Source organism: Giraffa tippelskirchi, chromosome 13, assembly GCF_054371585.1.
Source record: "Giraffa tippelskirchi isolate mGirTip1 chromosome 13, T2T-mGirTip1v1.2.pri, whole genome shotgun sequence".
NCBI classification, from domain to species: domain Eukaryota; kingdom Metazoa; phylum Chordata; class Mammalia; order Artiodactyla; family Giraffidae; genus Giraffa; species Giraffa tippelskirchi.
The window spans coordinates 52,872,137-52,888,609 of NC_137287.1; the positions used below are offsets into that span (position 1 = coordinate 52,872,137).

The window sequence follows — 16,473 nt, forward strand, 5'->3', positions numbered from 1 at the left end:
CCTCCTTGACTTTTCATTCATTTTTTTTTCCCTACGCCTATTGTCAGGTCATTCTATTTCTAACTATCCACCACATTGAGCCTTACACTTTATGCCTATCTTGGAATCAACATGCTCAAGGCTGTCAAGAATGTATACAAAAGTAAATTTGCATGTATTTGAATTTTGCCCAAGGGGAATTCATGGTTGGAGGAAAATAACTGAATATTTGAAGTAATTTGGAAGGAATAAGGTACTTCCACATACCACATCTAGGAAGCATGAAAGATAGTCAGATTTTTCACCTTAAATTCTTTATGGTAAGACTGAAATGAAAACCATGTTTAAACCCTAAATTTAAACATTCTTTGGTATTAATAAAGCTGCACTAATTAATAGTTCATAGAAGAGATCTGCCACTGTAAAATGAACCATTAGATTTCTTGATTAATTTATTTCTATTCTTTAACAACCTAAAGCAAACATGTGGGTACATATTGAAAAAGAGCTGTATATTGGGAAAAAAAAGAATGGATAGAGGAGAGAAATTTCAGAAAATTTTATCTCCTAAATTAACAACAGGAATATTAGAGAATTCCTTGGCAGTCCAGTGGTTGACACTGTGCTTCCACTACAGCAGGCATGCATTCAATCCCTGATGGGGGAACTAAATAAATAAAAGGAATACTATTCTTTCACAGCAAAAAAAATATATCCACAAATGCAATATTAACCACATAACTAACTTATTTCTAGACTGTTTTAAGTAACCATCACTTTTCCTTCTCCTCTGTTTAAAAGATTCTCCTTTAAGCAAAACTGAAAGGTAAGTCCAATTCTTTGTACCTCACTTTGTTTTCTGTCTCTTCCAACCTCCCTCCAGACTCCCTTTTAATTCTCTTCCTTCAGGCTGAGGAGTTTAGTACTTTTATCATCCTCTAATTTATCCTGCCAAAATGAAAAGTAATTTGATAAATTTTCTCAAATTAAGGTATTAGAAAATTAATTATCTGCTGATCTCATGAGTATTTGCATTTTAAAGGAAAATTGCAGAGAAAGAACAATGCCTGACCATCCTAAATTACTCATTAATTATGGAATTTCAGGTTTCCATGAGAAGATACTTAAAAGTGATGAGAAAATTAGAGAATACTCTCAAATGGTACAATGGACATTGTGACCTCGTCTATTTATTTTTCTGGATTGTCAGAACATTGAGACAAATTATACATCTTGAGACAAAACATATATATCGAGACAAACATTTCATTAGGAGATACCTAAAATGTCTTGGAACACAGTATTATTATTATCAATCTTATTATTGATTAAATAAATAAATGATCACGTTATTTGGTTTGCTACTGCTAAGTCGCTTCAGTCGTGTCTGACTCTGTGCAACCCCATAGACTGCCAGTAAAATTTTGAAAAATATATTCCTTTGGATAAATTAGAGTAAAGCAGACATCTCTGACCCTCTGCTGTGATCCCAAAGCCTTTGGCTTAAGAAACATGATACCATCAAATATTTCACTTATTCGCTTCTAATCTGACACAGTAAAACGTTTATGAATGATTTTGCAAAGCTCCATGGCTGAGGAGGCTGTCAGTTCTAAATAGCACCACCCAGAGAAAATGAGATGCCCAGAAGACAGGGTCTCTGAATGCGGGTCACTAACATTTTGAGCTTATTTGTAGCTGCAGCACAGCCTAGCTGATCCAGACCAGTAGAATAATATATTCTATTTATGACACTTATTGCCTTATAGGCACTTTGTTATATATTTTGTTCCTCCTTATTCATTTTTGTAGCTTTATTGTGAAACAGCACATAGTGGAAGAAACTGTAAACTTTAAAAATTAGATTACAAAGTTAAGACAGCTACACGTGGTGACAAAATTAGTGTAATTTAATTCAATTCAGTGTATCTACTGAGCCATAAAGGTCCGTGGTATGTTCTGTGCTGTCAAAGAGACATGAGTTGGTAATGTTAACAATGATATTATTTATGATTATGAATAAGATGATACTAATAGTTATTAACAACATTAATACTTTTAGTTGCCTAAATACAGTATTACGAGCTAACTGGCCTCTGTCCCAAGTACCTGGCACAGAGCTCCTGAAACCTTTATAATTTCTGAGGTGGCAAGAATACCAGGAGCACCCCTCATTCTAATATTCGCCTTTGACTCCAAGCCTGACACAGGGCTCCTAAAACCCTGGCAAATCTCTAAGTGATGAGAGCATCAGGAGCATCTGTTGTTCTCCTGAGTGGACTCTGAGTGGGTTTCTGGATGACCTGTGGATGGAGGTTGGTCACCAGAACCAAGACATGATCAAAAGCTTGGGATTTCCATTCCTATCTCTCATCCACCAGACAAGGGGACCGGCTGGAAATGGAGTTAATGATTGATTGTGCCTATATTCCCGGTTGGCGCTAGTGGTAAAGAACCCGCCTGATCATGCAAGAGACATAGATTCGATCCCTGGGTCCAGAAGATCCCCTGGAGGAGGGAATGGCTACCCACTCCAGTATCCTTGACTGCAGAATCCCAGGGACAGAGGAGGCTGGCAGGCGACAGTCCCTGGCGTCTCTCAGAGTCGGACACGACTGAAGTGACTTAGCACGCATGCACGTGCCTATGAGGAAGTCTCCCTAATGTCCCAATAGTGCAGGTTTGGGGAGCCTCCTACTGGGCCAACACATCCAGATCAGGAGGGTAATAACCCACCCCAACCACATGGGGGCAGAAGCTCCTGCACTCCGGACCCACCCAGACCTGTCCTACGCATCTCTTCATCTGGCTATTCAGCTGAATCCTTTATCACATCCTCTGATAAACTGGTAAATGCATATAAGTGTTTCCCTGAGTTCTGTAACCTGCTCTAGAAAATTAACTGAAACCAAGCAGAGGGTTGGATCATTGGACCTTCCAGTCTACGGCCAGTAGATCAGAAGCACAGGGGATAACCTGAGCTTGTGACTACTGGCATTTTAAGCTCACATGTGTGCATCTGTGTGTGTGTGTGTGTGTGTGTGTGTGTGTGTGTGTAGGGCAAGAGTGGGGCAGCAGTCTTATGGGACCTAGTGCTTAATTAATCTACGGGGTCCGACACTATCTCCAGGTGCACAGTATCAGAACTGAGTCAAGTTGCAGGGCACCGGGTGGTGTTGCAGAGAATTTCTTAGCATGGGAAAAGTCTCCATACATTTGGTGAACAGAAATGTTGTAAGTGACATGTTTTGTGTGAGAAGTAAAGCAGACTCACAGAGAAGAAACTCACACTAGGGAAGAACAAGATTTTTCTCTACACAGGAGGAAGGAAAAAACTGAGATTTTCCTTTGCAAATATACTAACTGAATACTTCATGCTAATTTATTTCTGTATGAAAACATCAAGAAATAATATGATAATGTCTAGAGGTCTGGTCTTCAGAATATCAAAGCACAAATGTTCTCAATCTCTTAAACTTACCAAATTATAAACTATGAAAATATCTTACACTTAAAGTAACATTACCAAATACTTTTATAGAGAACTGTATTTTCCAGTTATCTTACGTCCATTATTTCAACTGATCCTCATAATAGCCTCTGATATAGACAGTAATGATTTACTGATTCTTTTTCATACGGAAACTGAGGCTACAAAATATTGATGTGACTTTTCCATGGTCATACTAAGATGATCTGATAAATGAGTTTATGAGAAATTTTCTTTGATAAGCATATAAATAAGCTCAAGTTAACTTTATTTTCCAACTTACTAACCAGGATTTTGATCTTATAGTGATGTCTATAATGTAGGAACTTGTACAATAAAAGATGTATCCAGTCATGATAACTTTTCTAAAAGGTTTCCATTTCCCCCCATATGACAATGATTAGATAACATTAGCATCATTAGTTTTTTAATGATGGTCAAGAACATGACCCTCAATATAAAGTAGAAAGTTCCATTTCCTCCTTCAAGAAAAGAAAGAAAGTCAGCTACCATGGAGAACATTATGGAGGTTGCATAAAATACAAAAAATAGAGTTACCATATGATCCAGCAATCCCACTCTTGGGCATATATCCTAAGAAAACCATGATTTGAAGAGAGACATGCACCCCAGTGTTCATACATGATTTACAATAACCAAGACAGGGAAACAACCCAAGTATCTGTCACCAGGTGAGTGGATAAAGGAGATGCAGTATGTATATGCAATGGAATATTACTTAGCCATTAAAAAGGATGAAATAATGCCATTTGCAATAACATGGATAGATGGTTTATCATACTAAGTGAAGTAAGTCAGACAGAGAAAGACAAGTACATTATGATATCACTTATATGTGAAGTCTAAAAAATATGATACAAATAAACTTATTTATAAAGCAGAAACAGACTCAGACGCAGAAAGCAAACTTATTGTTACCAAAGGGATGGGATAAGTTAGGAGTGTGAGAGTAAGAGACGTGCACTACTACATATACAATAAACAACAAGGTCTTATTGTGTAGTACAGGGAACTAGATTCAGAATCTTGCAATAACTCATAATGGAAAACAATCTAAAACAAATATATAGATATATATGGATCATTTTGTTGCTTACCTAAAACTAGCACAACATTGAAAATCGATACACTTCAATTAAAAAAAAAGAAAGGAAGGAAGATAATTTTTTATTTTTAGTATGAGACAAGATATTTGATGGCAACTCCAGTCAACCATGCAAGAATGTAGTGATTAATTTAGCTGGACATTTTCCTTCATATTTTGCTGGTATTTCCCATCTCCATTTTTATTTACTAATATTGGAATGACCTCACTGAAGTGCCACCATCTGATAATTTTATCCAAGTAACATGTAATTAACCCCTCAAAATCATCATCAAATGCATCAACATAGACCTAATTCCAATATCGGGACAACTACAGTATCACACTGTAGGGTATCTGAAAAGTTAATTTAACTTAGTCCATGATTCTTTCACTGTTTACCTTGCAGTATCAAGTAGAGTAACACAGATGTGATTATTTTAAGGTCATAATACTTAAGAGATGTTTAGTTTTCCTGTTGAAATGATGAGTGCTGTTTATACACTGTCTCTAATGGACTAGTCTCTTTCTATTGGTTTCAAGGAAATTATTAGAGATGCCAGTGAGTTTGTTAGTAAATTCTCTTCAGGTCTCAGGGATCAGCTTTCCCAAGTTGGAAACTTCTATATATATCCATTTTTCTAAGCATTTCAGCCCCATTTGCCTCTTTTAATCAAAAAGCTATATTATTGAGAAAATGTTAATTATTCCCAGAATGTTCACGCCTGCTTTGATTGTTGTTATTTTCATGTAGAGAACAAAATGAGTCAACTGGTTTGGTAGCTTGCTTTGCATCATTCTCTTTGAACGTCAACTTTCTCCTCTAAGATGGAATAGGGTCTTATTAATTCATGTGCAAAGAGAAACATTTTTTTAAATCTAAGGATGAAATGAAATATCTAGCTCTGTTAACAAGTAGGAAAAGATGTAAAAGGCAGCAAATTGGCTTGAAAAATGTCTTCTTATTTTAAGCAAACCCACTAATGTACATTGGAAAAGGCCCTTTATAATCATAATAATTCACAAAAAGTATAGTGACCATCCAGTGTTATCTAAATGTATCTGACTCTCAATGCTTCTCATGCAAATAATAAAATCACCATAAAACCACCACTTCTGTGAACTCACAAGCAATGCTGATCCATTCAGCCTGTTAAGAAGGCAAGTGTTTATCTTCCTGCCCCATGATTTCAGCAAGGTTATCATCTATCTGAAAAACCCAAGGGATTCTGCCCCAATTAACTTACTATTGTGTATTTACACTCTCATTTTTCTCATAGTTTTATTTTCCTGGTGTAATTGAGATGTAATAAATGTAGGGCATGTTACAAAATAAAAGCAGGTGAACAAACACCTCCAAATCCAGCTAGAGGAGACCCCCTTTCATCTCAGCCTACTGCTAAGGGAAAAGATTGGATGCACATTTTCTGAACTCTCCCGCCTAAATGGGTAAAATGTAGAAGGGATGTGGCATATCCAACTACAGAGCATTAGTTTAGGACAACCAAAATCAATGTAAGAATAACATCTTTCAAGTTAAAACACACACACATTCATGAACATTTTCTTCAAAAGATAATGACAACGAGAGAAAATAAATTAGATGTGATGGTTCCAGTTCTGGGATGCTATCATTTTAAATTCAAAATAATTAAGCAATTATGTCAGACATACAAAAAAGTAGAGTTATGATAACCAATAGGCTGTCTCACTTCCTAAGCTGGTTAAACTTAGTTTTCCAAATAACAGAAATTATTTTCTACCTTCATTGTGTACAAGATTGATTTCCAGCATATAAAGGCTGAAAAAGAATAAGAAATAGCATAAGAGTACTTACAACTGATCGGATGTTATTTTCTTTCACCAGTTTCAGAGATGATTTATAGCAATTTGCAAGGTCTTCCTTGTGGGAACCATTAATATGGCCTCTGGCTATTGGCCCTACAGTGTGGATGACATCTGTAAATGCAAAAGGAAGGAAAAATATGGTAAACAAGAAATTTTTCGCTTTTCACATAACTGTTGCTTTATTTATTTTAGGTATTCGTTTTGGAGTTTGGAGACAAGCAAGCTAAGAAATATTGATGATGCAAATGCTTCTCTGGTAAAATATTTTAGATAGCATAGCTTTTTAAAGTAGGCCATATTCCAGGAAGGTGATAATAATGAAAGGGAATCCCCTACCAGTAAATTGTTCCATTGTTATTGGTCAGATCCAAGCATAACAAATTATAACATAAGATGTGAATAATTTGCACACTGGCAAAAGACAAATCCTCAGTAGGAGATAAACTGAGAAATAACTGCCTACAAAATGAGCATTCTGAATTGACATGGGAAGAAAGAACCAATGTTACATATCACCTTGTATATAATAGTGTCAGACATTGTAAAAACTATAGAAAAGGACAAGTTTCTGAAAAAGTCAAAAAATAAAATAATAATAATCCTAAAAGTAATCATTTTTAAACATCCATAGCAGTTTACAATGCAATCTACCAATGTTCACACACATAAGATATGCTGGGGATAATGATTCATAATAATTCCCTAACTTCTAGTTTTCACTATAGTAAATCTCAAAAATCAATGTATACCTCTCAACCTCTATTTATACTTAAAATACAACATTTAATGTTCTTGTTTTTGCATATAAAACCAGCCATTCTGGCACACATGAACATTTAAATTTAGGAATTTAATGAAATAGAACTGTCCTCATTTTAAGTCAATAAAGATAGTAAGAAAAAAACTAAACTTTAATCCAAATTACTTGAAAAGGCCTTCATTACTCCTGCTTCTCAGTCTTATCTGTTAATCTGGATTATCAACTCATTCCACTGATGTGAATAACAAGAACTGATCAACTTTGATCAAAAAGATAAATTCAGTCTAATATCATTAGAATATTATAATGAAATGAAATTACTTGCTTTGGCTAATTATTACCAGTTAATTTCAAAAACAGTAACAAGAATAAGAATACTTTACAAAAATACAGCTATGGAATAGTTAATGGTTTTAAATTGCATATGAAATTTAAACAGTGGAAAAGAAATCACAAAGAGAAAAATCTTTGTTGATTGCTAAATGTCAAGAGTATTATTTGATGTTGAGAAAATCCCCAAATGTTGATTTCAATTTTAGCTTTAAACAGTATTTAAACTCTTGTTCAGATAATGCTGAAGATGATATCTTGTGATCAAAATAGGCAGAAACCTTATTAGTGAGTTCATGCAGATGTTTATTTCAGACAAACCTGGTTTTAAAGTGAGAACTGCTATGATACAGAAAGACAAAATAGAGGGAGATTAGGTTGTATTTAGCATAGGCTTGCACACACATGTGCACACACACACACATACACATACTAAGGTTTTTGTGTGTAATAACAGGAATTGCAACATGATTGCAACATGATTTCCCAAAGCAGGTAAGATATGGGTTTAAAGTGAAAGTCGCTCAGTCGAGTCTGATTCTTTTTGTCCCCATGGACTATACAGTCGGAATTCTCCAGGCCAGAATACTGGAGCGGGTAGCCTTTCCCTTCTCCAGGGGATATTCCCAACCCAGGAATCGAACCCAGGTCTCCTGCATTTCAGGCAGATTTTTTACCAGCTGAGCCACAAGGGAAGCCCAAGAATGCTGGAGTGGGTAGCCTATCCCTTCTCCAGTGGATCTTCCTGACCCAGGAATCAAACCCTGCATTGCAGGTGGATTCTTAACCAACTGAGCTACCGGGGAAGCCCTTTGTACCTATATTTAAAGTTTTACCATGATTTTAATATGTAAACTGAGTCCAATCTACCTTATAAGTGGACATGTAGTACAGGATAATACATCTTAGGTATCTCAGTTACCAAAGAATTTTAGACAGTAGACAAGAATTTTTAGAGATGAAAAGGACAATATGGAAAATTTAATCCATTTTTCCCTTGCTCAGTGGATCCAGAGGAGAAAGAATTATGCCCAAAGTCACAGATCAATGTAGGGAGACACAGTGTCACCAAGGCAATATGATTGTGAATAAAGTTTTCTCAACACAACTGTTTATTGAAGGAAATATCATACATTTGTATATATAAAGATTTCCATGCTTACCATGAATTCTATTACTTTAGTCTCATACTTTGTATACATGCAAATTCTCATTGGCTATCTCTATGCAAGAAAATACCCTAAAACTTGGTAACACATTTTATCTTAACAAAATTTTAAAACAAAATCTTCAAACAAAAACATTTTTACTTAACAAAAATCACCACTTGATTATTTTTACGACTTTTTTGTATCAAAAATTCTGAAATGGCTCAGCTGGAGGGTCTGGCAGGCCTGGAGCCTCAGATACAGTCATAGTTAACCAGCAGCTAAGGCTGAGCAGGGACTCACCATGGGGGCCAGTTTGCGTTTTCTCATGAAACCTCAGAACAGTCAGATTGCTCACAGGACAGCTCAGGGCTTCAAAATCAAGGGCCAGAAATGGAAGCTGTGTTATCTTTTCTATCTCAGCCTTGGGACTGACACAGTGTCACCATCACTGTACCCTGATTGGTTACAACTGTCACACAATTCCACCCATTTCAAGTGGATTGTGAACATGTTTTAAAATGGGCACAATGAAGGATTCCCCAGGCACCTGGAGCTTTCTTTGGAGTTAGCAGGTTTATCAAATATGAAGTCTTGAGGTAGATGAATAAAATACCATAGGAAACACTGATATGATTATTTCCATGCAGCTGTTCATGAAAACAGTATGGGGGTCCTTCAAAAATTTAAAAACAGAACTAACATATGATCCAACAATTACACTTCTGGGTATTTATTCAATGGAAAGAAAAACATCCCAAATAGATATCTGCCCCTCCATGTTCACTGCAACACTGTACAACAGCCCAGCTGGTAGCTCAGCTGGTAAAGAATCTGCCTACAATGCAGGAGACCCCAGTTTGATTTCTGTGTAGGGAAGATCTCCCGGAGAAGGGATAGGCTACCCACTCCAGTATTCTTGGGCTTCCCTGGTGGCTCAGACGGTAAAGAATCCGCCTGCAATGCGGGAGACCTGGGTTTGATCCCTAGGTTTGGAAGATCCCCTGGAGGAAGGCAGAGCAACCCACTCCAGTATCCTTGCCTGGAGAATCCCCATGGACAGAGGAGCCTGGCGGGCTGCAGTCCATGGGGTCACAAAGAGTCAGACATGACTAAGCGACTAAGCACGGCACAGTTCATTGATATAATTGAAGTTTCCAATGATGGACGAATGGATAGAGAAAATGGGTTATGTATATATAATACATACATACAACGGAATACTATTCAACCATAAAAATGAAAGAAGTTCTCCCATTCATGATAATATGGATGGAACTTGAGGGCATTACTCTAAGCAAAATAAATCAGAGAGAGGAAGACAAATACTACACCATCTCACTTATACATAGAATTAAAAAAAAACACAAAAACCCCCACCAATCTCATAGACACAGAGAACAGATTGGTGGTTGTCAGAGGCAGGTGACAGAAAGGAAGGCATGAAATGGATAAAGGAGGTCAAAAGGTACAAACTTTAGTGATAAAATAAACAAGTTCTGGGAATATAATGCACAGTATGGTGACTGCAGTTGATAATACCATATTTTATATATGAAAGTTGCTGAAAGAGTAGATCTTCTAAGTTTTAATAAGAAGAAAGAAATCTATTTCCAGGATGAAGTTCTCAGACCTATTATTTTAATAAGTCAACTGCTGATTTATTTTTTTAAAAATCAGAACTACAGGAAGATTGAATATGAAATTAATGTGCTTACTAATTGTAAATACAACCCAATTTGGAGCTCACAGTACAACTGTAGCCCCTAGATAGAACTGCCTGGCCCAGCACAAATTTTGTTTTTTCCTCTGTCTCAAAATCTGGCAGGAACTTGTAAGCAAATGAGAGGGCAGGGATTACTGTTACAGAATCAGCATTATATCTCCCTGTGAGCCATGAAAATAATGCTGTTTCCCTGAAATGTCTGGCTCTGCATTCCAGAAGGGAAGAGCAACCTTCATGCACTTGAAGCCCTTTCTTACACAACTGAGAAAAGCCAAGAAAACAGCTATGTGATCTGTACATTTCATCAGCATTTCAAATGCAACCCCTGGACGAGGTATAGAAAATGAGATGGCAGGCCCTTTCGTGCTTTATCTGACTAACCTGTGGCAAGACAAATGAGCCTGTTTTTGTTCATCTATTTCGGAAATCAATCAGCCTGTAAATCAGCTCTTTTGTTTTGAAGCTATAACCACCACCTTGTGCTCCCCCACCTTGTTCTATCCTGGGAAATTAGTCTCAAGTCTATAGAAAAGGAGGGTAGGATGGAAGATTTGCTTTGAAGGGGCTGCCGGAGGGAGCCTGCTTTCATTTCTAAATGTGTAAATTGAAAAATGTGCAGCTGGAATGCCAAATAAATATTGAAAGCAGTAGAATCATTTACTAAGATTCGATCAGACTTCTGCTTGATAAAATAAATGTAGCAAAAACATTCTGTGAAAAAATATTAGCATAATGAATTTTGAAACAAATGAGGGAACCTATATAGGTTGCTCTCATTGCTTTCCATTTGAGAAGCAACTGTGCCACATTCAAACTGTTAATGAACAGTCAGACCAGAAGTAGAATCAATTACACGTTGCTTTCATTCACTCCATTCTTATATTCATAAGCATGATCGGCCCATCTAACTGACTGCACAATGATGCCATGCCCTGTCAGTCATATTCAAATTGCATGAATTTTAAGAAGAAAACCAATGCATGGGATTAAATTGATTTTCTTTTCTAGAGCTACAACCACAAAACCAAGCACTAAAAGTATTATTTGCAAATCTTATTGGCCAATTTATATGATAAGCACCACCAATCTATGACCCAAAACAGAATACTTGAAGTTCGATTAACGGGAAATTGAATGACTATCTGATAGCATTACAAAGTAAATGCTGCCTTTTCTTTCCATATAGGTCAATGTTTTTCATATACACATTTTCAAAGCTTGTTTTTATTATATGTCAAGAAACAATCAATTGTCCATAAGATGTTCCTTTTCAACCTACAGCAGACATCAGTGAGACTGTATTTCAGCTGCAGCATGTTTCTAAGTTTGGATTATTCTCGTACACATTTCTTCAGGTACATATTTGATTTCTTTCCATGTTCGAAAGACTAGTCACACAGCTTTGTGCATGGGTTTGAGATAAACTAGCACTTACAATGCTATTTTCTAGTCTATTTTCCTTTGATTCTGTGAGTTGAGCTTGTTGTTTTTGTTTGTTTTCCCCTTGAATGTTCTTAGTTACAAAGGACTTTTAGTTTACTTCTTTTAGCCTTCTTAGATGTCTATGTCTAGGATTAAATATACAGCAGCTAAACACCATTTGCATTTTACAGCTGATAAGGACACACAGAATACACTGTCAAAACTTGAACTAGTACACTCAATTGATTTTCAGGCTTGAATCCCATTTTTACATGGAAATAAGACAGCATGGCCATGTTTGGGGCATCTTGTGCTGACAATGTTTCGTGCTTCATTGACTTCAAAGTTGTGAATTTTTAAGCTTAAATTGTGAGGATCAAATTTTAAAATAGTAGTTGAACACTTTCTACCAAAATGTTATCCTTCAGATTAAAAAGAAGAAGAAGGAAGGGGCAAAGCCCATTTAAGATTTGTTACTAGCTCTCCTTCTTCTGCCAAAGATTTATTTTAGGTCAGTCCTATTGATGGGACTGTGTCCTCTTTCAACTGGACACCTACACATAAAGGTCTATTTGCAATAATATAGCTTGAATTTCTATAAAACAGATATCCTGTGGTCAGCCCTTTACAGGATCTTTGAGATTCCACAGGACACTGGGGGCATTGGCATTACAATAGTGTTATTTCCAACAGAGAGGGCTCTCAGAGAGACTGTGGGAAGCTGAATTTTCTGTAAAATTCCAACATTTCACCATCATTTTAGAATGAACCAAAAGAGAACACATCCTAGAAGGAAGTGAGTCAAATACATGGCATTTTTAATGTTTCAATAGCAGGGGTTGAGAGGAGGTAGAAGCCCACATAGACAATACGAGTTTTTCAAGGAAAATAATAATAAGGCCTTTGTTCAGTTCAAGGGATGGGCAGCAATTTGCAGCTTTTTCAGAGAGATGTAAAGCCAGTACTTTATTAAGATTCAAAGGGAAAGTGGGCTTTAAAAATTCTATGTAGTCAGTAAAAATAAATGAATGTCAGTCCCCACTGCAAGGATATCTTCACAAATGCAGAATCTGGGCTGGGACTCAAGTGCCAGAGGAGTCAATTTGCTTGTTTGTCACAAACCTTCCTTTACAGCTCCCTTGCCACCACACGTCTGGACAAGAAAGACTTTTTTGCCGTCATTCCCTCAGTCATTAATTCTATTCTTTATTCAGTGAATAAATTCATGAAGTGCCAGGTACATTAGGTAACTGCTCTATGCACTCACACCAAACAGCTTGTAAGCTTTTTCTGACTCCACATCTTTCCTGGTATTGAGAAAGTCCCTCCACTTTGCCTCTCAAAATCCTTCCCATCCCAAGAAACAACAAAAAAAAAAATTGACCTTTCTTGAAGATATAATCCATGAACACCACCGCTGCTGCTGCTGAGTTGCTTCAGTCGTGTCCGACTCTGTGCGACCCCACAGATGGCAGCCCACCAGGCTCCGCCGTCCCTGGGATTCTCGAGGCAAGAATACTGGAGTGGGTTGCCATTTCCTTCTCCAAAGCATGAAAGTGAAAAGTGAAAGTTAAGTCGCTCAGTCGTGTCTGACTCTTAGCGACCCCATGGACTGCAGCCTACCAGGCTCCTCCGTCCATGGGATTTTCCAGGCAAGAGTACTGGAGTGGGGTGCCATTGCCTTCTCCGAACACCACTACATGAACTAAATTGAACTCATTTCTCCTCTTTCGGTCTCCAATATCACTTATATGTTCGACCATTTACCTGACTTTTAACATGAACATTTCTGTACACATGACTAAGAAGATTCCATCAGTCAGAGCTCTTCAATAACACAGCAAGCATTCTGCCAGAGGAGGCAGGTGATTTCCTGTCATCAGAGGCAATCAAACACGACTACGTATGCATCGAGTCCTTCTAACTTGGATGCTATGATTCTGTGTCACCTGGCTTCACATAGAAACTCTGCTTCCACTGCAGAAGACATGACCAATCTACGCCTGTTCAGTTCTGTTCAGTCGCTCAGTCATGTCTGACTCTTTGCGACCCCATGAACCGCAGCATGCCAGGCCTCCCTGTCCATCACCAACTCCCGGAGTCCACCCAAATCCATGTCCATTGAGTCGGTGATGCCATCCAACCATCTCATCCTCTGTCTTCTGTCGTCCCCTTCTCCTCCTACCCTCAATCTTTCCCAGCATCAGGGTCTTTTCAAATGAGTCAGCTCTTCGCATCAGGTGGCCTGAGTCTCCCACAAAGCCAAGAATGCTATGGGAACAGTTGCCTAATAGACAATTAGTGAATTTGTGAGTGGTTCAATAAAAGTTGGCCCAATGTAATCAATCTAATCAGAGATGATACACTGGATTAAAGGAAACAATGAGGTGGAAGGGACAGTCTAGATTGAGCAAGCAGTGGAATGTAGTTTGACTGGTTCAGATCATTCAGCACAAATTTTATAGAGCTGAGAATCTGTTTCTTCACAGGACGACTCAGCAAAGCCTCATCAAAGATTTCCTAATAACTCAACTACAATTAAAAAAAAAAAACACACACACACAGACAACTCTAACACCATCACACTTTTTAATAAAAGCTAAAAGATTCTTCCCAAAGACTTCCAACGGGAAAAATAAATGTGTAGTGATTTTTTTTTTTTTGCCTTTTTCTGCAAGAGATAATTAAATAAATGCATTTTAAAAATGTGTCACTTCCCTCATCTGCATATGGTTCATTTTAGAATAAATTGGCTTTGTTCTAGAGATTGGTTTTGGCTCTCAAATCACAAAATCGAAAATTACAGACTCTGTACATGTCTTCTCAAAAACTTAATGGGATCACTTTTCACATTTCTTTAAAAAGTGACATCTGGGTATAATAAACCCACCTTTCCATCAAAATAAACCAGGTTTAATTGCTCCCTGAGATCAGTCCATTCGTAAGACAGTGCTGGACTACAGCTACTCCATATAGTGACAATTGTGCTCTCTTTGGGGTTGCACTTTCATGGTCCACTCATCCACACAAGGCTCTACACCTAATGTATAGAGGAACATTTGTATTTAGAAAAAAACAACTGAGGACAGAACATTTTAAGAGATTAACACTGATTCTAGACAGGCCTCTCAACTCCCCATTTGCATCCCTCACAAGCTTCCTATCTACTTTTTGCCTATCAAAGAAAAAAAAAAACACATTGATTCTAAAAGAAAGAACACATGGAAATCTGTATACAAAGAAGCCGCATTTTTCATGAGTTCCCTTATACAAATTCAACGATATGAACAAGAGGTTAGGAGGGGTGAAAATGACAAAATGTTTAAACAGTAAGGGCAATTTCACTAAACATTTCCACAATGAGTGTCTGCTCTAGTATGAACATGAACTTACATTGCTGGACTCCAGGAAATCAGTCTCTATTTCCACCCACCTCTCAGATATGATGGGTTCTTTGTGCATAATAGAAGCAGTTTTCAAACTTTTTGGTTTCAGAACTCTATAAAGTCTTAAAAATAACTGAGCACCTGGGAGAAATTTTGTTTTGGTGGGTCATATCTATCATATGGGGCTTCCCTGGTGATTCAATTGGTGAAGAATCTGCCTGCAATGCAGGAGATGCAGGTTCAATCCCTGGTTTGGGAAGATGCCCTGGAGAAGCAAATGGCAACCTAATACCAGTATTCTTGCCTGGAAAATACCATGGACCAAGGAGCCTGGCAGGCTATCGTCCATGGGGTCGAAAGAGTCAGGCATGACTTAGTGACTAAACCACCACCACTATATATCACATAAGAAAACAAAAGGACATATACAGTAAACTATCAGGAAAATGATGCTATCACATGTCAGGTTACCTCTGGAAAACTGCACTGCACCCTCAAGAGAGAAAGAGAAGGAAAATGCAAACAATTTCTGAATATTATTATGCACATGGTACTGACCTCACAAATTCCCTGAAAGAGGTATCCTTAAACCATACTTTGAGAATTGTTGCACTAGAGTTTGTTGCTATGCAGATCTAGTAACTAAATATAAATATCACCACTTCTATGGAAAATTGACACCATTAACTACTATACCTGGTTCTCAAGTTTGAAGAAGCAGTGATCTCTTTCAATTCTACAGGGGAAACTGGATGTACTGGACTTGTTAAGAAATGATACTTCTCTGCTTCAACTTTTGTATGAGTTAAGGGATTTTAAAAGAGTAATCTTGCATATGCGTGTGTTAAGTTGCTTCAATCGTGTCCAACACTATGTGACACTATGGACTGTAGCCTGCCAGGTTCCCCTGTCCATGGGAGTCTCCAGGCAAGAAGACTGGAGAGGATTGCCATATCCTCCTCCAGAGGATCTTCCCAACCCAGGGATCAAACCTGAGTCTCTTAAGTCTCCTGCATTGGCAGGCAGGTTCTTTACCACTAGTGCCACCTAGGAAGCACAAAAGAATAATTTTAACTGAATGCAAAATTGTTTTCTGGGTCTAAAGTATCTCAATCTTTAGAACCTAATTTCTCTTTCCACTTCTGTGAGACAGTGATCAGATCATTTCTACTTGCCAACATCTTTAGAATAAAGAAGCTCTTGTTAAATCAGCAGTTTGCAAGGACTCAAGAAGTCTAAAATGACTTTCAATTGATTCTAATAGAGAATAAAATGTCAG

The 16,473-nt window shown here is 37.5% G+C and overlaps 1 protein-coding gene across 2 annotated transcripts in view; it reads right to left on the reverse strand.

The window, feature by feature from the left end:
- MACROD2 (mono-ADP ribosylhydrolase 2) overlaps window positions 1-16,473 on the reverse strand; it is a 2,278,672-nt gene that overhangs the window by 939,318 nt on the left and 1,322,881 nt on the right. For both annotated transcript variants that reach the window (XM_081556519.1, XM_081556518.1), the window contains exon 6: window positions 6,412-6,533. In XM_081556519.1, the coding sequence (XP_081412645.1) occupies window positions 6,412-6,533 (122 nt within the window). The remainder of the gene's footprint in view (window positions 1-6,411; window positions 6,534-16,473) is intronic.